The 23,477-nt window shown below is 38.9% G+C and overlaps 1 protein-coding gene across 1 annotated transcript in view; it reads right to left on the reverse strand.

Moving 5' to 3' along the window:
* The window catches only part of MAPK15 (mitogen-activated protein kinase 15), a 283,155-nt gene that overhangs the window by 154,940 nt on the left and 104,738 nt on the right, over positions 1 to 23,477 (reverse strand). Inside the window, 3 exon segments of the mRNA XM_053715993.1 lie at positions 11,399 to 11,529; positions 12,887 to 12,977; positions 13,480 to 13,509. Coding sequence (XP_053571968.1) covers positions 11,399 to 11,529; positions 12,887 to 12,977; positions 13,480 to 13,509 — 252 coding nt within the window.

Below are 23,477 nucleotides of genomic sequence, written 5' to 3' on the forward strand. Positions count from 1 at the left end.
AAGCTCCCCTGCTTCAGCTTCAGTACATTGTGAAGGTGTATCAGACATAGCCACTAAAGCGTCAGAGAGCTCTGTATTTATTCTAGTCCCAGAGCTGTCTCGCTTTCCTTGCAATCCTGGCAGTTTAGATAATACCTCTGTAAGGGTATGATTCATAACTGTCGCCATGTCTTGCAAGGTATACGCAATAGGCGCGCTAGATGTACTTGGTGTCCCCTGAGCGGGATTTATAGGTTCTGACACGTGGGGAGAGTTAGACGGCATAACTTCCTCCTTGTCAATTTCTTCTGGTGATAAATTTTTTAAAGCCAGAATATGGTCTTTGTAATCTATAGTAAAATCAGTGCATTTGGTACACATTCTAAGAGGGGGTTCCACAATGGCTTCTAAACATAATGAACAATGAGTTTCCTCTAAGTCAGACATGTTTAAACAGACTAGTAATGAGACCAGCAAGCTTGGATAACACTTTAATAACTGTGAACAAGCAAAAAATAAAAACGGTACTGTGCCTTTAAGAGAAAAAAACAATCACAGAAACTGCAAAACAGTGAAAAAAGCAGTAAATTTTACGAATTTTTTAAAGTGTGTATAATAGACTGAAAAAGCATTGCACCCACTTGCAAATGGATGATTAACCCCTTAGTTTCAAAACCGGATCAAAAAAACGATATAAACGTTTTTAAACAGTCACAACCAACTGCCACAGCTCTGCTGTGGCCCTACCTGCCCATACAACGACTTTGGAAGGCACAAAAACCCTTTAGAGATGTCCTATATGTTCAGGGGACTCCTTCAGGGAAGCTGGATGTCTCAAGCTGCAAAAACTACTGCACAATTTAGGCACGAAAATAGGCCCCTCCCAACCTGTACTCACAGTGAGAGGGCCTTAAAAAACTATCCCTAGGCAAAATCTAGTCAGCCATGTGGAAAAACTGGGCCCCAGAATAAAGTTTTATCACCAATATGTAATAAACGTTTATATACCTCAAGCAAACGTTATATTCAGTAATGGGAGTAAATAATAAAAATATTACCCTTTACAGCAAGCATGATACCAGTCGTTATTAAATCACTGTAATCAGGCTTACCTTAAATAAATCCGGTATTGTCAGCATTTTCTAACTTATCATCTCTCTAGAAAAATATAAAACTGCACATACCTCAGAGCAGGAAACCCTGCACGCTATTCCCCCAGCTGAAGTTACCCATCTCTTCAGTTATGTGTGAGAACAGCAGTGGATCTTAGTTACAAGCTGCTAAGATCATCAAAAACCACAGGCAGACTCTTCTTCAACTTTCTGCCTGAGGCTAAAATAGTACAAATCCGGTACCATTTGAAATTAATAAACTTTTGATTGAAGATAAACTACATTAATGCACCACATCTCTCTCTATAGATAGCTCTGCTGTGGGTGATCCTCTTGCAGCTTCCTGTTGGGAAGGAGAATATCCCACAAGTAATGGATGAATCCGTGGATTGGATACACCTTACAAGAGAAAGTTAAACACTTTATTTGAAAGTATAAAAAAGTTTAACAAAAAAACGGAACTGTGCCTTTAAGAAATTAAAAAACGCAAAAGTTCTGCAGAACCGCTAAGAATGATACAGATGCACAATTTTTAGATAATTCTGAAGAAAACTTTCATTTTATCACCATATAAACTTTACCCTTCCTATTGCTAGCATAGGCAAAGAGAATGACTGGGGGGAGGAGTTAGGGGAGGAGCTATATAGCAGCTCTGCTGTGGTGCTCTTTGCCACTTCCTGTTAGCAGGAGGAATATATCCCACAAGTAAAGGATGAAACCGTGGACTCGGTATATCTTGTAAAAGAAAAATAAATTAGCACTTACCTCAATAAAATCTGCCTGGCAGCAAGGCAGCTCACTAGGTCTGACCAGTGGAAAATAATAATAAGGGCAGCAACTTTTTATTAAATATGAGGGAGGCGCAGTGAGAATTATGTCCCACAAGTTCCCTTTGCTTAAAAGCCACCAATGCTCTACTGAAGAGACTGAAATGGACTACAGCTACACCCTGGAGGAAAAACAGCACATACTAGTACTGCAAATAAAATAATAAACTCTTGATTGAAGAATCTTTTCAGACATCTAACTTTACCACTTCCTTACACTAACGTAGGCAAAGAGATGACTGGGGTTGGATAGAAGGGAGGTCATATTTAACAGCTTTGCTGTGGTGCTCTTTGCCGCCTCTTGCTGGGCAGGAGGTGAATATCCCAATAGTAATTAGATGATCCGTGGACTCATCGTGTCATTAGAAAGAAATATATATACATAAGACAAATGTTAAGAATGGGAATTGACAATAAGTACAGTCTGAGGTGTAAATGTATTTTGCTAGGTTCACATAGATCTATCAGGGCTAATCACTTATATTATCTCTATAGAGACAAAAAGTTACTTGATTTCAGTAAAAGCGGTAGAAAGATAGAAAACCGCTAGAGATAGAATCACAAAGAGTGTTTAGCAAAGGGTACATCGCTTAGGTTTATTTGTCAATTATGGTAATTATTACCCAAACTAAACTTAATGCTGATGTGTAAAATAGAAAGATGATTGAAAATCATCTAACAATTGGATAGTAGAAATGAAAGTGTTAAAAAACGTGTGTTATAAAAGAACACACTGGGTATTGAATTAACGCTAACTTCTCCTGTACTTGGTGGTTGAAAAAACCCTCTATCCATCATTAGTTTGGTGGAAGCAAATACCATTATGCCTACCAGGATCTAAATCTATGGTACGGAGGGAAATGGATAAGGCACAGAGGGGGAGGAAGTCCTGCCACAATGATAATCTATGTCTTTTACCGCAACCACTATCCTAACAAAAACACCCCAGTAGTAGTCCCTAGTTAGATGGATTAAGGTATATAGGCTATGTGCTACTTAAGGCCAACAGAATTAGTTTAAACAAATATGTACAGGAGAAGCAGTGGTTGCGGTAAAAGATATAGATTATCATTGTGGCAGGACTTCCTCCCCCTCTGTGCCTTATCCATTTCCCTCCGTACCATAGATTTAGATCCTGGTAGGCATAATGGTATTTGCTTCCACCAAACTAATGATGGATAGAGGGTTTTTTCAACCACCAAGTACAGGAGAAGTTAGCGTTAATTCAATACCCAGTGTGTTCTTTTATAACACACGTTTTTTAACACTTTCATTTCTACTATCCAATTGTTAGATTATTTTCAATCATCTTTCTATTTTACACATCAGAATTAAGTTTAGTTTGGGTAATAATTACCATAATTGACAAATAAACCTAAGCGATGTACCCTTTGCTAAACACTCTTTGTGAGTCTATCTCTAGCGGTTTTCTCTCTTTCTACCGCTTTTACTGAAATCAAGTGACTTTTTGTTTCTATAGAGATAATATAAGTGATTAGCCCTGATAGATCTATGTGAACTTAGCAAAATACATTTACACCTCAGACTGTACTTATTTTCAATTCCCATTCTTAACATTTGTCTTATGTATGTGTGTGTGTATATATATATATATATATATATATATATATATATATATATATATATATATATATATATATATATATATATATATATATATATATATATTGTGACCTGGGATCTTGGAAACACACAGTCCTCAAAGCTGGAAACACCACACGAGGTTGTAGCTTTATAAAATACAGTCTGTTTATTATCAGGTCTGGCAAAAAACAGGCAAAATAAACAAAACAAAAGAGGCTTGCGCTACTGAGCACTTACTAACAAGTACAACTGTCTGCACTAAGTAGCTTTTCACAAAAGTAACTTTCAAACGTTGCCCTTTAGAGATAATTCCTCTCAGTCTCTCAGGAGAGTGTTTGCAGTTTCCCTTTTACTGCTGGCAAATCTACCTCTCAACCCCTGACTGGGGATTTTATTAGCACCTGCAGGTGAGTAGCTAGCTGAGTCAGACAGAATTCCTGGACTGGACTTTTTGACATAATGTGCTACCTGCAAACTGCGGGGTGGAGCACTGGCCCACCCTACTCTCCAAATACTCCACCCCAGGGACCCAGAAATAAATCACATAATTTCTCTATGTGGTAAACAAACATAACAATTCTCCCTGGGGTTGTCAGACCATACCCCGCACTGCAGCACTTTTGAGGGAATATAGACACCTTCCATTACTATGCCTTGGGTTCTGTCACAATATATATATATTTTGTTTGTCTTGTGTTTTCACATTTTTATATAATACATTATTATATTTTATGCTCAATCAGTCCTTCATACCCATTTATAAATACTAACATAGCATTCTAGGCTCTTATTCCAAGTGTGCCACTTGATACCTCTGTCTCTCTCCCTATTTCTTTTTAATTATATTTTGGTATCAGGCACTGCCCCTTAGGGATTACCATAGCTTCCCCCCCCCCCCCCATTTCCTCTATTTTCATAGGGGTTCCTTAAAATGTCATATTTGCAAAGTTCTCTCAGACAGGGCGTTTTTTGTATTCTGCCCTGTTTGAGAGAACTTTGCACATGCTCCTTCTGTTCCTTTAAGGGATTTCTGATGTCACCCTATCTGGTAACATAGGGGACGTCTAGGCTCTGACGGTCTTCTAAACTCCCATTGACTGGGGGGGAGGTTTACACAAGTTTGTGGGGGGTTGGCTTCTGTGGAACACCCTCCGCAATGCAGTGCACATATGCGCTTGTAGTGCTGTACTACAAGATTCTTCTTACTGAGTCAGCAAGGGCATCAGCACCCCCCCACCCCCAGTGACATCACCTGTGAAGCAGGTTAGCACAGTCCCCCCTGGCTGTGGTCCGTAAACGGAGAAACTACTGACAGGACTCAGTGACTGTGAGAAAGAAGCAGCATCATGGAGAGAAGGTGAGAAAGTGATGAGTCTCTGCTACTAATTCTGGTGTTGAATCATTTTGAGAGAACTTCAGTCAGAATGATTCAACACCAGATTCGTTACTAGCTTAAAGGGGCAGGATGGGGTTCTGTATGTTATGTGTTTAGTAGAAATAAATAAAATGCATTATGCTTGTGGTTTAAACTTTAGTTGATTATAACAATGTATATGATGTATTTCAAATGATAATTCTAAATGTACAAATAACACAACAAAAACAGAATTTATGTTTACCTGATAAATTTCTTTCTCTTGCGGTGTATCCAGTCCACGGCTTCATCCTTACTTGTGGGATATTCTCAATCCCTACAGGAAGTGGCAAAGAGAGCACACAGCAGAGCTGTCCATATAGCTCCCCCTCAGGCTCCGCCCCCCCCCAGTCATTCGACCGACGGTTAGGAGAAAAAGGAGAAACCACAGGGTGCAGTCGTGACTGTAGTTTTACAAAAATAAATTTGAACCTGACTTAATTGTCAGGGTGGGCCGTGGACTGGATACACCGTAAGAGAAAGTAATTTATCAGGTAAGCATAAATTCCGTTTTCTCTTACATGGTGTATCCAGTCCACGGATTCATCCTTACTTGTGGGATACCAATACCAAAGCTTTAGGACACGGATGAAGGGAGGGAACAAGTCAGGTAACCTAAACGGAAGGCACCACTGCTTGCAAAACCTTTCTCCCAAAAATAGCCTCAGAAGAAGCAAAAGTATCGAATTTGTAAAATTTGGCAAATGTATGCAGTGAAGACCAAGTTGCTGAATTACAAATCTGTTCAACAGAAGTCTCATTCTTGAAAGCCCATGTGGAAGCCACAGCTCTGGTGGAATGAGCTGTAATTCGTTCAGGAGGCTGCTGTCCAGCAGTCTCATAAGCCAATCGGATGATGCTTTTCAGCCAGAATGAAAGAGGTAGCAGTCGCTTTCTGACCTCTCCTCTTACCAGAATAGACAACAAACAAGGATGATGTTTGTCTGAAATCTTTAGTTGCATTTAAATAGAATTTTAAAGCACGAACCACATCAAGATTGTGTAACAGTCGTTCCTTCTTAGAAACTGGATTAGGGCACAGAGAAGGAACAATGATTTCCTGGTTAATATTCTTATTAGAAACCACTTTTGGAAGAAAACCAGGCTTGGTACGTAAAACAACCTTATCTGCATGGAACACCAGATAGGGTGAATTACACTGCAAAGCAGACAATTCAGAAACTGTTCGAGCAGAAGAAATAGCTACCAAAAACAAAACTTTCCAAGATAATAACTTAATATCTATGGAATGTAAAGGTTCAAACGGAACCCCTTGAAGAACTGAAAGAACTAAATTCAGACTCCATGGAGGAGCCACAGGTTTGTAGACAGGCTTGATTCTAACTAGAGCCTGTGCAAACGCCTGAACGTCTGGTAAAGCTGGCAGACGCTTGTGTAACAGGATAGACAGAGCAGATATCTGTCCCTTTAAGGAACTAGCTGACAATCCTTTCTCCAATCCTTCTTGGAGAAAAGACAATATCCTTGGAATCCTAATCCTACTCCACGAGTAACCCTTGGATTCACACCAACAAAGATATTTCCGCCATATCTTATGGTAAATGTTCCTGGTGACAGGCTTTCTGGCCTGGATCAGAGTATCTATAACTGATCCAGAGAACCCACGCTTAGCTAGAATTAAGCGTTCAATCTCCAAGCAGTCAGTTGCAGAGAAACTAGATTTGGATGCTTGAATGGACCTTGTATTAGAAGATCCTGCCTCGACGGCAGTTTCCATGGTGGAACCGATGACATGTCCACTAGGTCTGCATACCAAGTCCTGCGTGGCCACGCAGGCGCTATCAGAATTACCGAAGCCCTCTCCTGTTTGATTCTGGCTACTAGCCGAGGGAGAAGAGGAAACGGTGGAAAGACATAAGCTAGACTGAATGACCAAGGCGCTACTAAAGCATCTATCAATCCCGCCTTGGGATCCCTGGACCTGGATCCGTAAAGGGGAAGTTTGGTGTTCTGAAGGGACGCCATCAGATCCAATTCTGGAATGCCCCATAGCTGGGTCAGCTGAGCAAAAACCTCCGGGTGGAGTTCCCACTCCCCCGGGTGAAAAGTCTGACGACTCAGAAAATCCGCCTCCCAGTTGTCTACTCCTGGGATGTGAATTGCAGATAGGTGGCAGGAGTGATCCTCCGCCCATTTGATGATCTTGGTTACTTCCTTCATCGCTAGGGAACTCTTTGTTCCTCCCTGATGATTGATGTACGCTACAGTCGTGATGTTGTCCGACTGAAATCTGATGAATTTGGCCTCCGCTAGTTGAGGCCATGCCTGGAGCGTATTGAATATCGCTCTCAGTTCCAAAATGTTTATCGGGAGAAGAGATTCTTCCCGAGACCATAGACCCTGAGCTTTCAGGGAGTCCCAGACCACACCCCAGCCTAACAGACTGGCATCGGTCGTGACAATGATCCACTCTGGTCTGCGGAAGCTCATTCCCTGAGACAGGTGATCCTGAGACAACCACCAGAGAAGAGAGTCTCTGGTTTTCTGGTCCATCTGTATTTGAGGAGACAAATCTGCATAATCCCCATTCCACTGTTTGAGCATGCACAGTTGCAGTGGTCTTAGATGAATTCGGGCAAAAGGGACAACGTCCATTGCCACAACCATTAATCCGATTACCTCCATGCACTGAGCCACAGAAGGCCGAGGAATGGAATGAAGAACTCGGCAAGTAGTTAAAAGCTTTGACTTCCTGACCTCTGTCAGAAATATGTTCATTTCTACCGAGTCTATTAGTGCTCCCAGGAAGGGAACCCTTGTGAGCGGGGACAGAGAACTCTTTTCTACGTTCACCTTCCACCCGTGAGACCTTAGAAAGGCCAGAACAATGTCCATATGAGCCTTGGCTCTGTGAAAAGACGACGCCTGTATTAAGATGTCGTCTAGGTAAGGTGCTACTGCAATGCCCCGCAGTCTTAGTACCGCTAGAAGGGACCCTAGCACCTTTGTGAAAATTCTGGGAGCGGTGGCCAACCCGAAAGGAAGGGCCACGAACTGGTAATGCGTGTCCAGAAAAGCGAACCTTAGGAACTGATGATGATGATCTTTGTGGATAGGAATATGTAGGTACGCATCCTTTAGATCCACGGTAGTCATATATTGACCTTCCTGGATCATCGGTAAGATTGTCCGAATGGTTTCCATTTTGAAAGATGGAACTCTGAGGAATTTGTTTAGAATTTTTAGATCCAGGATTGGCCTGAAAGTTCCTTCCTTTTTGGGAACTACAAACAGGTTTCAGTAAAATCCCAGTCCTTGTTCTGCAATTGAAACTGGATGTATCACTCCCATCTTTAGAAGATCTTCTGCACAGCGTAAGAACGCCTGTTTCTTTGTCTGGTCTGAAGACAAACGAGAAATGTGGAACCTTCCCCTTGGAGGAGAGTCCTTGAATTCTAGAAGATACCCCTGAGCAACAATTTCTAATGCCCAGGGATCTGGAACATCTCTTAACCAAGCCTGAGCAAAGAGAGAAAGTCTGCCCCCTACTAGATCCGGTCCCGGATTGGGGGCTACCCCTTCATGCTGTCTTGGTAGCAGGCGCAGGCTTCTTGGCCTGTTTACCCTTGTTCCAGCCCTGCAAGGGTTTCCATGTTGCTTTGGGCTGTGAAGCGTTACCCTCTTGCTTTGCGGCAGCAGAGGTTGAAGCAGGTCCGCTCCTGAAGTTGCGAAAGGAGCGAAAATTAGCCTTGTTTTTGGCCTTAAACGGTCTATCCTGCGGGAGGGCATGGCCCTTTCCCCCAGTGATATCCGCGATAATTTCTTTCAACTCGGGACCGAAAAGGGTCTTTCCCTTGAAAGGAATGTTTAGTAACTTTGTTTTGGACGACACGTCAGCCGACCATGATTTGAGCCAAAGCGCTCTTCGCGCCATAATGGCAAAACCCGAATTTTTCGCCGCTAACTTAGCTAATTGGAAAGCGGCATCAGTGATAAAAGAATTAGCCAGCTTTAGAGCATGAATTCTATCCATGACTTCGTCATATGAAGTCTCCCTCTGGAGCGACTCCTCCAGCGCCTCAAACCAAAAAGCCGCTGCAGTAGTTACAGGAATAATGCAGGCAATTGGCTGAAGAAGGAAACCTTGCTGAACAAACATTTTCTTCAGCAAACCTTCCAATTTTTTATCCATAGGATCTTTAAAAGCACAACTGTCTTCTATTGGGATAGTTGTACGCTTAGCAAGTGTTGAAACTACTCCCTCTACCTTAGGGAACGTCTGCCACGCGTCCCGCCTGGGGTCATTAATGGGGAACATTTTCTTAAAGATAGGGGGGGGGACAAAAGGTACACCTGGTCTCTCCCACTCCCTAGTCACAATATCCGCCACCCTCTTCGGGATCGGAAACGCATCAGTGTATACAGGGACTTCTAAAAACCTGTCCATTTTACACAATTTTTCTGGGACCACCATGGGGTCACAATCATCCAACATAGCTAAAACCTCCTTAAGCAGGACGCGGAGGTGTTCCAGCTTAAATTTAAACGTTAAGGAATCTGACTCTGCCCGCTGAGAAACTTTTCCTGTGTCAGAAATTTCTCCCTCGGACAGCCCATCCCTCACTGCCACTTCAGAGTGTTGTGAGGGTACAACAGATAAATCATCCAAAGCTTCTGATTGCTCATCCTCTGTTCTTAAAACTGAGCTATCACGCTTCTTTGGAAAAACTGGCAGTTTGGATAGAAATGCCGCAAGGGAATTATCCATGACTGCCGCTAATTGCTGAAAAGTAACAGGGCCCAATGCGCTAGAGGTACTAGGCAACGCTTGCGCGGGCGTAACTGGTGTCGACACATGGGGAGAGGAAGGAGGACTATCCTCATTACCTTCCGTCAAAGAATCATCTTGGGCTACATTTTTAAGTGTCACTGCATGGTCATTAAAATGTTTAGATACCTTAGCACACTTTAAACACAAATGCAATGGGGGTACCGCCATGGCTTTTAAACACATAGAACAGGGTCTATCTGTAGGCTCAGACATGTTAGACAGACTTAGACAGCACTCAAATACAGTAAAATACCATTTTTGAAAAAAAGGTACTGTGCCTTTAAATAATAAAAAAGCGCACACTTTTTTTACTAAATCTCAAAAAAACATCCAATCTTTATGAAATTTTCACCATATGATCCTAATGCTTTGAAATGATTGCACACTAAGTTTCAAAACAATTAACCCCTTATTGCCCAAACCGGAGCAAATTGAAGCAGGCCACCGGTTTAACACACTACAGCACCATGCCACAGTCTCTGCTGTGGCCCTACCTTCCTTGGGGATTAGTTTTAGATGAAAATAAGCCTCCCTGGAGTCCTCCAGCAATCTCTGGACTCTACACGTGAAGCTGCATGAAGCTGTCTTGCAAAAGAACTGCGCAACTGAGGCGCGAAAATTAGGCCCCCTCCCTCTTCACTCCGGAGTTGTGGGGCCTTCCCAAGCCAAATTAGGTGTCTAAAAATATGCCAGGCGTAATAAAAACCCAAAAAGTGTTCCAAATGTAATAAACACTTGTACAAATATCAGATTATTGTGATAAAATAATCGATTTCCCTTTAACAGTGTCCACCAGCGTTTTAAGCCCTTTTAACTAAGCCATCCTTCTATACTAAGTCTCAGAAAATGGCTTACCTTCCCCTCATGGAGATTCTGTCAGTCTTCTAGCATTACCAAGTCTTGTTAGAAAAAAAGTGACTGAGCATACCTTATAGCAGATAAGCCTGCAAACTGTTCCCCCCAACTGAAGTTTTCCTGTACTCAACAGTCCTGTGTGGGAACAGCAATGGATTTTAGTTACAACATGCTAAAATCTTTTTCCTCTCAGCAGAAATCTTCATCACTTTCTGCCACAGACTAAATAGTACAAACCGGCACTATTTTAAAATAACAAACTCTTGATTGAAGAAATAAAAAACTACAAATCTAACACCACATTCACTTTACCCTCCCGTGGAGATGCTACTTGTTAGAGCGGCAAAGAGAATGACTGGGGGGGGGCGGAGCCTGAGGGGGAGCTATATGGACAGCTCTGCTGTGTGCTCTCTTTGCCACTTCCTGTAGGGATTGAGAATATCCCACAAGTAAGGATGAATCCGTGAACTGGATACACCATGTAAGAGAAAATCCCATTTAACCAGGAGACATTGTTTAACCCTAAAGCTTGCTACTATATGAGAGCAGCAGCCCCTTCAGGGATTAAATAAAATGCAGCATACAGTCCTCTTTAGAGTTAGGGCATTTTCCCTCTCTGGATTTTTCATTAATTCCTTTCTCCCTGGGTATCAGATTCGGTCTCTCATTTCTTTAAAATCTGTATATTGTACCGATATGAAAGGAGTCATAGGAAGGCAGAACTTTATTTCAAGGGGTGGGGTCCAGCTGCCGCTGTATTCAAGGGCATTAACCCACAACCCTTGTCCCCAAGTGCTTTACAGATTCTACTCACCTTCTGGTCACGGTGGATGACATTCCCAGAGTGCAGAAATTTAGTGGCTTTCAGCAGCTGGTATAATATGTAGCGCATGTGAATATCTTTCAGGAGATTGCCTTTCTTTATTACTGCATGCAAATCGGTCTCTGTGCAAACAAAAAGATTACAGCATCTCATCACCCACACACATTCCCATCACAAAGCAATGGCACCACTCTTGTTACTTTGAGGGAACACTAGATTTAAATGTATGGAATATAATCTAATATATAGTTGTGTATAGGTGCTGAGTATCAGAGAGAAACACATACAAGAACAATTCCAGCAAGAGAGCTGGACAGGATACTAAGCGGAAAAGCACTCTGCCCTCATACATATGGGCTTAGTGTAAATAGGTTTAAAATATATCAACTTTATTAGTTTTATTTAAAAAGGGTTACACACAATAAAAACAGTTGCAGCAAGTAAAAGTGGTTTGCAAACTAATGTAGTGAAAAGGGCGGATAGTTACAAATTCTTATCCTGAATTGATATCATGGATAGTAACTCCCACCTAAAGGATTTGTGTTAAATCTTAATGATAAAGGCATACTTGTAATCTGCTGTGGGCTAACATCCCTGCAAAATGGGGCCAAACCTATTAGGGGCCACTATTCAGTCGACGTGTGTACTTATATATTGTATACCTCACTGAGTATTATATAAATTGTACCCATATGTACTCTGTGATAGAGTAGTATGGCTAGGTATCGATACTTTGTACATCAGTAAATTACTTGTTAGTGTGCCGTGGGTGGGTCACAATTAGAATGTTGGTTGCTCCACAGATTACAGGTATATCTCCGCCGTCATTTGTACAGCCCAATATCCAAAATGGAGCGAGTGTATATAAATGAAACCACAGGAGTTATTGTGTAACCAATGACTCGCCACTAACTTTGTATCTGTGCTATTGATTAATTATAAAGTTACATATCATATACTTTTGTTATAAGATTTTAAGCAACCTCCAATACTTAGTGAGGAGGATTACACAGATTACTTGTTAGTGTGCCCATGGGTCACAGAATATTCATTGCTCCACAGATTAGAGGTATATCTCCATAGTCATATTTTAGTATCTATATAATACTCAGTGAGGTATACAATATATGAGTACACACTTCGACTGAATAGTGGCCCCTAATAGGTTTGGCCCCATTTTGCAGGGATGTTAGCCCACAGCAGATTACAAGTATGCCTTTATCATTAAGATTTACCACAAATCCTTTAGGTGGGAGTTACTATCCATGATATCAATTCAGGATAAGAATTTGTAACTATCCGCCCTTTTCACTACATTAGTTTGCAAACCACTTTTACTTGCTGCAACTGTTTTTATTGTGTGTAACCCTTTTTAAATAAAACTAATAAAGTTGATATATTTTAAACCTATATACACTAAGCCTATACGTATGAGGGCAGAGTGCTTCTCCGGTTACATTCTGGAACGGTAATTCTTACCCATGTGCTCAAACACCAGATATATATCCTTGTCATTCTCAGCTCGGATCACATTTAGCAGCTTGATGATATTTGGATGTTCCCCGAACTCCTATTGAGATGTGAAAGAAAATTAGAAGTGGAAGCAAATGAGGGATACAAGCGGGAGGAGGGGACACAAAGAGGCAGAAGACACCAAAAGGAAAGACACAGCAATGGACCGCAAGAGAACAGAAGCCATTCAGCTATTTATGTGCTTTATTTTTGCATCAATGACAAATTGACAGAGGGGAGGAACCCTTTAAAATGGACATACAAAGGGAAGGTGCCCTTAGTGATAGGCAGGCAGAGGGAAGGTGCCCTTAGTGATAGGCAGGCAGAGGGAAAGTGCCGTTAGGGATAGGCAGAGGGCCGTTAGGGATAGGCAGAGGGCCGTTAGGGATAGGCAGAGGGCAGGGGCTCGTTAGGCAGAGGCCCGTTAGGCAGGGGCCCGTTAGGCAGAGGGCAGGGGCCCGTTAGGCAGAGGCCGTTAGGGATAGGCAGACAAAGGTATCAGCCGAACATAAGTGGATATCATGGTCATAAGACTACACAACACTCTTACTGTAACTTACCTGCAGGAACATGATCTCTCGAAACGTCCTCTACAAAATAAGGGGAGAGACACCTGCTGAGAAACTGCTGCAACCACTGAATACACAAAAACAAGTAGATATATATTGTGTGATGCTCCTACACATCAGCTTATCAATAGAGGAAGAACCTTTGTGCCACTAACCGGCAAAATCTATAGCTACAAATGAGATCAGGTACACTGATCCCTCCCTATATGGTTCCACCATTACCCAATTTTTAGAGGGGATCTCCTCACATAAAAGTCACTCATTGAACAGATGATGATTATCCTAAATCCTAAAACAGTCATATGTGAAGAAAGGTATCTATGTTTTACATGGCCGTATATATATGTGTGTAAGCAAGTGTCATGCATGTATATGTGTGTGTAAGCAAGTGTCATGCATGTATATGTGTGTGTAAGCAAGTGTAATGCATGTATATGTGTGTGTAAGCAAGTGCAATGCACGTATATGTGTGTGTGTGTAAGCAAGTGCAATGCATGTATATGTGTGTGTAAGCAATTGTCATGCATGTATATGTGTGTGTAAGCAAGTGTCATGCATGTATATGTGTGTGTAAGCAAGTGCAATGCATGTATATGTGTGTGTAAGCAATTGTCATGCATGTATATGTGTGTGTAAGCAAGTGTCATGCATGTATATGTGTGTGTAAGCAAGTGCAATGCATGTATATGTGTGTGTAAGCAAGTGTCATGCATGTATATGTGTGTGTAAGCAAGTGTAATGCATGTATATGTGTGTGTAAGCAAGTGTCATGCATGTATATGTGTGTGTAAGCAAGTGTCATGCATGTATATGTGTGTGTAAGCAAGTGTCATGCATGTATATGTGTGTGTAAGCAAGTGCAATGCATGTATATGTGTGTGTAAGCATGTGTCATGCATGTATATGTGTGTGTAAGCAAGTGCAATGCATGTATATGTGTGTGTAAGCAATTGTCATGCATGTATATGTGTGTGTAAGCAAGTGCAATGCATGTATATGTGTGTGTAAGCAAGTGCAATGCATGTATATGTGTGTGTAAGCAAGTGTAATGCATGTATATGTGTGTGTAAGCAAGTGTAATGCACGTATATGTGTGTGTAAGCAAGTGTCATGCATGTATATGTGTGTGTAAGCAAGTGTAATGCATGTATATGTGTGTGTAAGCAAGTGCAATGCATGTATATGTGTGTGTAAGCAAGTGTAATGCATGTATATGTGTGTGTAAGCAAGTGTAATGCATGTATATGTGTGTGTAAGCAAGTGTCATGCATGTATATGTGTGTGTAAGCAAGTGTAATGCATGTATATGTGTGTGTAAGCAAGTGTCATGCATGTATATGTGTGTGTAAGCAAGTGCAATGCATGTATATGTGTGTGTAAGCAAGTGCAATGCATGTATATGTGTGTGTAAGCAAGTGCAATGCATGTATATGTGTGTGTAAGCAAGTGTAATGCATGTATATGTGTGTGTAAGCAATTGTCATGCATGTATATGTGTGTGTAAGCAAGTGCAATGCATGTATGTGTGTGTAAGCAATTGTCATGCATGTATATGTGTGTGTAAGCAAGTGTCATGCATGTATATGTGTGTGTAAGCAAGTGCAATGCATGTATATGTGTGTGTAAGCAAGTGTAATGCATGTATATGTGTGTGTAAGCAAGTGTCATGCATGTATATGTGTGTGTAAGCAAGTGTCATGCATGTATATGTGTGTGTAAGCAAGTGTCATGCATGTATATGTGTGTGTAAGCAAGTGTCATGCATGTATATGTGTGTGTAAGCAAGTGTCATGCATGTATATGTGTGTGTAAGCAAGTGTCATGCATGTATATGTGTGTGTAAGCAATTGTCATGCATGTATATGTGTGTGTAAGCAAGTGCAATGCACGTATATGTGTGTGTGTGTAAGCAAGTGCAATGCATGTATATGTGTGTGTAAGTGTCATGCATGTATATGTGTGTGTAAGCAAGTGCAATGCATGTATATGTGTGTGTAAGCAAGTGTCATGCATGTATATGTGTGTGTAAGCAATTGTCATGCATGTATATGTGTGTGTAAGCAAGTGTCATGCATGTATATGTGTGTGTAAGCAAGTGTAATGCATGTATATGTGTGTGTAAGCAAGTGTCATGCATGTATATGTGTGTGTAAGCAAGTGTAATGCATGTATATGTGTGTGTAAGCAAGTGTCATGCATGTATATGTGTGTGTAAGCAAGTGCAATGCATGTATATGTGTGTGTAAGCAAGTGCAATGCATGTATATGTGTGTGTAAGCAATTGTCATGCATGTATATGTGTGTGTAAGCAAGTGTCATGCATGTATATGTGTGTGTAAGCAAGTGCAATGCATGTATATGTGTGTGTAAGCAAGTGTAATGCATGTATATGTGTGTGTAAGCAAGTGTCATGCATGTATATGTGTGTGTAAGCAAGTGTCATGCATGTATATGTGTGTGTAAGCAATTGTCATGCATGTATATGTGTGTGTAAGCAAGTGCAATGCACGTATATGTGTGTGTGTGTAAGCAAGTGCAATGCATGTATATGTGTGTGTAAGTGTCATGCATGTATATGTGTGTGTAAGCAATTGTCATGCATGTATATGTGTGTGTAAGCAAGTGCAATGCACGTATATGTGTGTGTGTAAGCAAGTGCAATGCATGTATATGTGTGTGTAAGCAAGTGTCATGCATGTATATGTGTGTGTAAGCAAGTGCAATGCACGTATATGTGTGTGTGTGTAAGCAAGTGCAATGCATGTATATATGTGTGTGTAAGCAATTGTCATGCATGTATATGTGTGTGTAAGCAAGTGCAATGCATGTATATGTGTGTGTAAGCAATTGTCATGCATGTATATGTGTGTGTGTGTAAGTGTAATGCACGTATATATGTGTGTGTGTAAGCAAGTGTCATGCATGTATATGTGTGTGTAAGCAAGTGTCATGCATGTATATGTGTGTGTAAGCAAGTGCAATGCATGTATATGTGTGTGTAAGCAAGTGTAATGCATGTATATGTGTGTGTAAGCAAGTGTCATGCATGTATATGTGTGTGTAAGCAAGTGCAATGCATGTATATGTGTGTGTGTGTAAGCAAGTGTAATGCATGTATATGTGTGTGTAAGCAAGTGCAATGCACGTATATGTGTGTGTGTGTAAGCAAGTGCAATGCATGTATATGTGTGTGTAAGCAAGTGTCATGCATGTATATTTGTGTGTAAGCAAGTGCAATGCATGTATATGTGTGTGTAAGCAATTGTCATGCATGTATATGTGTGTGTAAGCAAGTGCAATGCATGTATATGTGTGTGTAAGCAATTGTCATGCATGTATATGTGTGTGTGTGTAAGTGTAATGCACGTATATATGTGTGTGTGTAAGCAAGTGTCATGCATGTATATGTGTGTGTAAGCAAGTGTCATGCATGTATATGTGTGTGTAAGCAAGTGTCATGCATGTATATGTGTGTGTAAGCAAGTGCAATGCATGTATATGTGTGTGTAAGCAAGTGTCATGCATGTATATGTGTGTGTAAGCAAGTGCAATGCATGTATATGTGTGTGTAAGCAAGTGTAATGCATGTATATGTGTGTGTAAGCAAGTGTAATGCATGTATATGTGTGTGTAAGCAAGTGCAATGCATGTATATGTGTGTGTAAGCAAGTGTCATGCATGTATATGTGTGTGTAAGCAAGTGTAATGCATGTATATGTGTGTGTAAGCAAGTGCAATGCATGTATATGTGTGTGTAAGCAAGTGCAATGCATGTATATGTGTGTGTAAGCAAGTGCAATGCATGTATATGTGTGTGTAAGCAAGTGCAATGCATGTATATGTGTGTGTAAGCAAGTGTCATGCATGTATATGTGTGTGTAAGCAATTGTCATGCATGTATATGTGTGTGTAAGCAGGTGTCATGCATGTATATGTGTGTGTAAGCAAGTGTCATGCATGTATATGTGTGTGTGTGTAAGTGTAATGCATGTATATGTGTGTGTAAGCAAGTGCAATGCATGTATATGTGTGTGTAAGCAAGTGCAATGCATGTATATGTGTGTGTAAGCAAGTGTCATGCATGTATATGTGTGTGTAAGCAATTGTCATGCATGTATATGTGTGTGTAAGCAGGTGTCATGCATGTATATGTGTGTGTAAGCAAGTGTCATGCATGTATATGTGTGTGTGTGTAAGTGTAATGCATGTATATGTGTGTGTAAGCAAGTGCAATGCATGTATATGTGTGTGTAAGCAAGTGCAATGCATGTATATGTGTGTGTAAGCAAGTGTCATGCATGTATATGTGTGTGTAAGCAAGTGTCATGCATGTATATGTGTGTGTAAGCAAGTGTCATGCATGTATATGTGTGTGTAAGCAAGTGTAATGCATGTATATGTGTGTGTAAGCAAGTGTCATGCATGTATATGTGTGTGTAAGCAAGTGTAATGCACGTATATGTGTGTGTGTGTAAGTGTCATGCATGTATATGTGTGTGTAAGCAAGTGTCATGCATGTATATGTGTGTGTAAGCAAGTGCAATGCATGTATATGTGTGTGTAAGCAAGTGTCATGCATGTATATGTGTGTGTAAGCAAGTGTCATGCATGTATATGTGTGTGTAAGCAAGTGCAATGCATGTATATGTGTGTGTAAGCAAGTGCAATGCATGTATATGTGTGTGTAAGCAAGTGTAATGCATGTATATGTGTGTGTAAGCAAGTGTCATGCATGTATATGTGTGTGTAAGCAGGTGTCATGCATGTATATGTGTGTGTAAGCAAGTGTCATGCATGTATATGTGTGTGTAAGCAAGTGTCATGCATGTATATGTGTGTGTAAGTGTAATGCATGCATGTGTGTGTAAGTGCAATGCACGTATATGTGTGTGTGTGTGTGTGTGTGTGTGTGTAAGTGTAATGCATGCATGTGTGTGTAAGTGTAATGCATGTATATGTGTGTGTAAGTGTAATGCACGTATATGTGTGTGTGTGTGTGTAAGTGTAATGCACGTATATGTGTGTGTAAGCAAGTGTAATGCACGTATATGTGTGTGTAAGCAAGTGTAATGCATGCATATGTGTGTGTGTAAGCAAGTGTAATGCATGTATATGTGTGTGTAAGTGTAATGCATGCATATGTGTGTGTGTGTAAGTGTAATGCACGTATATGTGTGTGTGTGTGTAAGTGTAATGCACGTATATGTGTGTGTGTGTGTAAGTGTAATGCACGTATATGTGTGTGTGTGTGTAAGTGTAATGCACGTATATGTGTGTGTGTGTAAGTGTAATGCACGTATATGTGTGTGTAAGTGTAATGCATGCATGTGTGTGTGTGTGTAAGTGTAATGCACGTATATGTGTGTGTGTGTGTAAGTGCAATGCACGTATATGTGTGTGTGTGTAAGTGTAATGCATATGTGTGTGTGTGTAAGTGTAATGCACGTATGTGTGTGTGTGTAAGTGTAATGCATATGTGTGTGTGTGTAAGTGCAATGCACGTATATGTGTGTGTAAGTGTAATGCATGCATATGTGTGTGTGTGTGTAAGTGTAATGCATGCATGTGTGTGTAAGTGTAATGCATATGTGTGTGTGTGTAAGTGTAATGCACGTATGTGTGTGTGTAAGTGTAATGCATGCATATGTGTGTGTGTGTGTAAGTGTAATGCATGCATGTGTGTGTAAGTGTAATGCACGTATATGTGTGTGTAAGCAAGCGTATGTATTCTGTCTTTATAACATATATATTCCAATATGCAATCACCTAACAATAAACAGGGATAAGTACCTTCCTATTGCTTACCAGGGTAATAATCTGCAAGATAGGTCAATGAGACATTGGGAAGAGAAAAGGGTTGTCTAATAACTTCTGCTTCTCTATAAATACTAATCTGTCCAGAATAAAAAAAAAACTACATTAAAATTTAGGGGTCAATTAGGGCACCTTTAGAAAAAGAACCAGAGATCTGATCAGAGTGCTAATTGCTACCTCAAGCTTGCGGTAGCATTAACCGGCCACTTGTAATGGTTACTTATTGCGCGCCTGTAAACAGGCAACTTTGCCGGTTGATAAGCATGCGATAAATTAGCGGGCCATCTGTAATCTAGCCAATACTGTGTGTGCAGACCTTATGTAATGCTGTACTTAATTACTGATATATACTGTGCATATATAAATATTTATTGTGTGTGCAGACCTTATGTAATGCAGCATTAATTACTGATATATACTGTGCATATATAAACATTTATTGTGTGTGCTGACCTTATGTAATGTGACATATAATTACTGATATACACTGTGCATATATAAACAGTTATTGTGTGTGCAGACCTTATGTAATGTAGCATTTAATTACTGATATATACTGTGCATATATAAACATTTATTGTGTGTGCAGACCTTATGTAATGCGGCACTTAATTACTGATATATACTGTGCATATATAAACATTTATTGTGTGTGCAGACGTTATGTAATGCAGCACTTAATTACTGATATATACTGTGCATATATAAACATTTATTGTGTGTGCAGACGTTATGTAATGCAGCACTTAATTACTGATATATACTGTGCATATATAAACATTTATTGTGTGTGCAGACGTTATGTAATGCAGCACTTAATTACTGATATATACTGTGCATATATAAACATTTATTGTGTGTGCAGACGTTATGTAATGCAGCACTTAATTACTGATATATACTGTGCATATATAAACATTTATTGTGTGTGCAGACGTTATGTAATGCAGCACTTAATTACTGATATATACTGTGCATATATAAACATTTATTGTGTGTGCAGACCTTATGTAATGCCGCACTTAATTACTGATATATACTGTGCATATATAAATATTTATTGTGTGTGCAGACCTTATGTAATGTAGCATTAATTACTGATATATACTGTGCATATATAAACATTTATTGTGTGTGCAGACCTTATGTAATGCACCACTTAATTACTGATATATACTGTGCATATATAAACATTTATTGTGTGTGCAGACCTTATGTAATGCAGCATTTAATTACTGATATATACTGTGCATATATAAACATTTATTGTGTGTGCAGACCTTATGTAATGCAGCATTTAATTACTGATATATACTGTGCATATATAAACATTTATTGTGTGTACAGACCTTATGTAACGCAGCACTTAATTACTGATATATACTGTGCATATATAAACATTTATTGTGTGTGCAGACCTTATGTAATGTGACATATAATTACTGATATATACTGTGCATATATAAACATTTATTGTGTGTGCAGACCTTATGTAATGCAGCATTTAATTACTGATATATACTGTGCGTATATAAACATTTATTGTGTGTGCAGACCTTATGTAATGCAGCACTTAATTACTGATACATACTGTGCATATATAAACATTTATTGTGTGTGCAGACCTTATGTAATGTAGCACTTAATTACTGATACATACTGTGCATATATAAACATTTATTGTGTGTGCAGACCTTATGTAATGTAACACTTAATTACTGATATATACTGTGCATATATAAACATTTATTGTGTGTGCAGACCTTATGTAATGCAGCACTTAATTACTGATATATACTGTGCATATATAAACATGTATTGTGTGTGCAGACCTTATGTAATGTAGCACTTAATTACTGATACATACTGTGCATATATAAACATTTATTGTGTGTGCAGACCTTATGTAATGTAGCACTTAATTACTGATATATACTGTGCATATATAAACATTTATTGTGTGTGCAGACCTTATGTAATGCAGCACTTAATTACTGATATATACTGTGCGTATATAAACATTTATTGTGTGCACAGACCTTATGTAATGTAGCACTGAATTACTGATATATACTGTGCATATATAAACATTTATTGTGTGTGCAGACCTTATGTAATGTAGCACTTAATTACTGCTATATACTGTGCATATATAAACATTTATTGTGTGTGCAGACCTTATGTAATGTGACATATAATTACTGATATATACTGTGCATATATAAACATTTATTGTGTGTGCAGACCTTATGTAATGTAGCACTTAATTACTGATATATACTGTGCATATATAAACATTTATTGTGTGTGCAGACCTTATGTAATACAGCATTAATTACTGATATATACTGTGCATATATAAACATTTATTGTGTGTGCAGACCTTATGTAATGCAGCACTTAATTACTGATATATACTGTGCATATATAAACATTTATTGTGTGTGCAGACCTTATGTAATGCTGTACTTAATTACTGATATATACTGTGCATATATAAACATTTATTGTGTGTGCAGACCTTATGTAATGTAGCACTTAATTACTGATATATACTGTGCATATATAAACATTTATTGTGTGTGCAGACCTTATGTAATACAGCATTAATTACTGATATATACTGTGTATATATAAACATTTATTGTTTGTGCAGACCTTATGTAATACAGCATTAATTACTGATATATACTGTGCATATATAAACATTTATTGTGTGTGCAGACCGTATGTAATGCAGCATTAATTACTGATATATACTGTGCATATATAAACATTTATTGTGTGTGCAGACCTTTTGTAATGTGGCGCTTAATTACTGATATATACTGTGCATATATAAACATTTATTGTGTGCAGACCTTATGTAATGTAGCACTTAATTACTGATATATACTGTGCATATATAAACAGTTATTGTGTGTGCAGACCTTATGTAATACAGTACTTAATTACTGATATATACTGTGCATATATAAATATTAATTGTGTGTGCAGACCTTATGTAATGTGGCACTTAATTACTGATATATACTGTGCATATATAAACATTTATTGTGTGTGCAGACCTTTTGTAATGCAGCACTTAATTACTGATATATACTGTGCATATATAAACATTTATTGTGCACAGACCTTATGTAATGCGGCACTTAATTACTGATATATACTGTGCATATATAAACATTTATTGTGTGTGCAGACCTTATGTAATGTAGCATTAATTACTGATATATACTGTGCATATATAAACATTTATTGTGTGTGCAGACCTTATGTAATACAGCATTAATTACTGATATATACTGTGCATATATAAACATTTATTGTGTGTGCAGACCTTATGTAATGTAGCATTAATTACTGATACATACTGTGCATATATAAACATTTATTGTGTGTGCAGACCTTATGTAATGTGGCACTTAATAACTGATATATACTGTGCATATATAAACATTTGTGTGCACAGACCTTATGTAATGCAGCACTTTACTGATATATACTGCGCATATATAAACATTTATTGTGTGTGCAGACCTTATGTAATGTAGCACTTAATTACTGATATATACTGTGTGTATATAAACATTTATTGTGTGTGCAGACCTTATGTAATGCAGCATTTAATTACTGATACATACTGTGCATATATAAACATTTATTGTGTGTGCAGACCTTATGTAATGTAGCACTAATTACTGATATATACTGTGCATATATAAACATTTATTGTGTGTGCAGACCTTATGTAATGTAGCATTAATTACTGATATATACTGTGCATATATAAACATTTATTGTGTGTGCAGACCTTATGTAATACAGCATTAATTACTGATATATACTGTGCATATATAAACATTTATTGTGTGTGCAGACCTTATGTAATGTAGCATTAATTACTGATATATACTGTGCATATATAAACATTTATTGTGTGTGCAGACCTTATGTAATGTAGCATTAATTACTGATATATACTGTGCATATATAAACATTTATTGTGTGTGCAGACCTTATGTAATGTAGCATTAATTACTGATATATACTGTGCATATATAAACATTTATTGTGTGTGCTGACCTTATGTAATGTGACATATAATTACTGATATATACTGTGCATATATAAACATTTATTGTGTGTGCAGACCTTATGTAATGTAGCATTAA

Source organism: Bombina bombina, chromosome 5 (assembly GCF_027579735.1).
Source record: "Bombina bombina isolate aBomBom1 chromosome 5, aBomBom1.pri, whole genome shotgun sequence".
Classification (NCBI taxonomy): domain Eukaryota; kingdom Metazoa; phylum Chordata; class Amphibia; order Anura; family Bombinatoridae; genus Bombina; species Bombina bombina.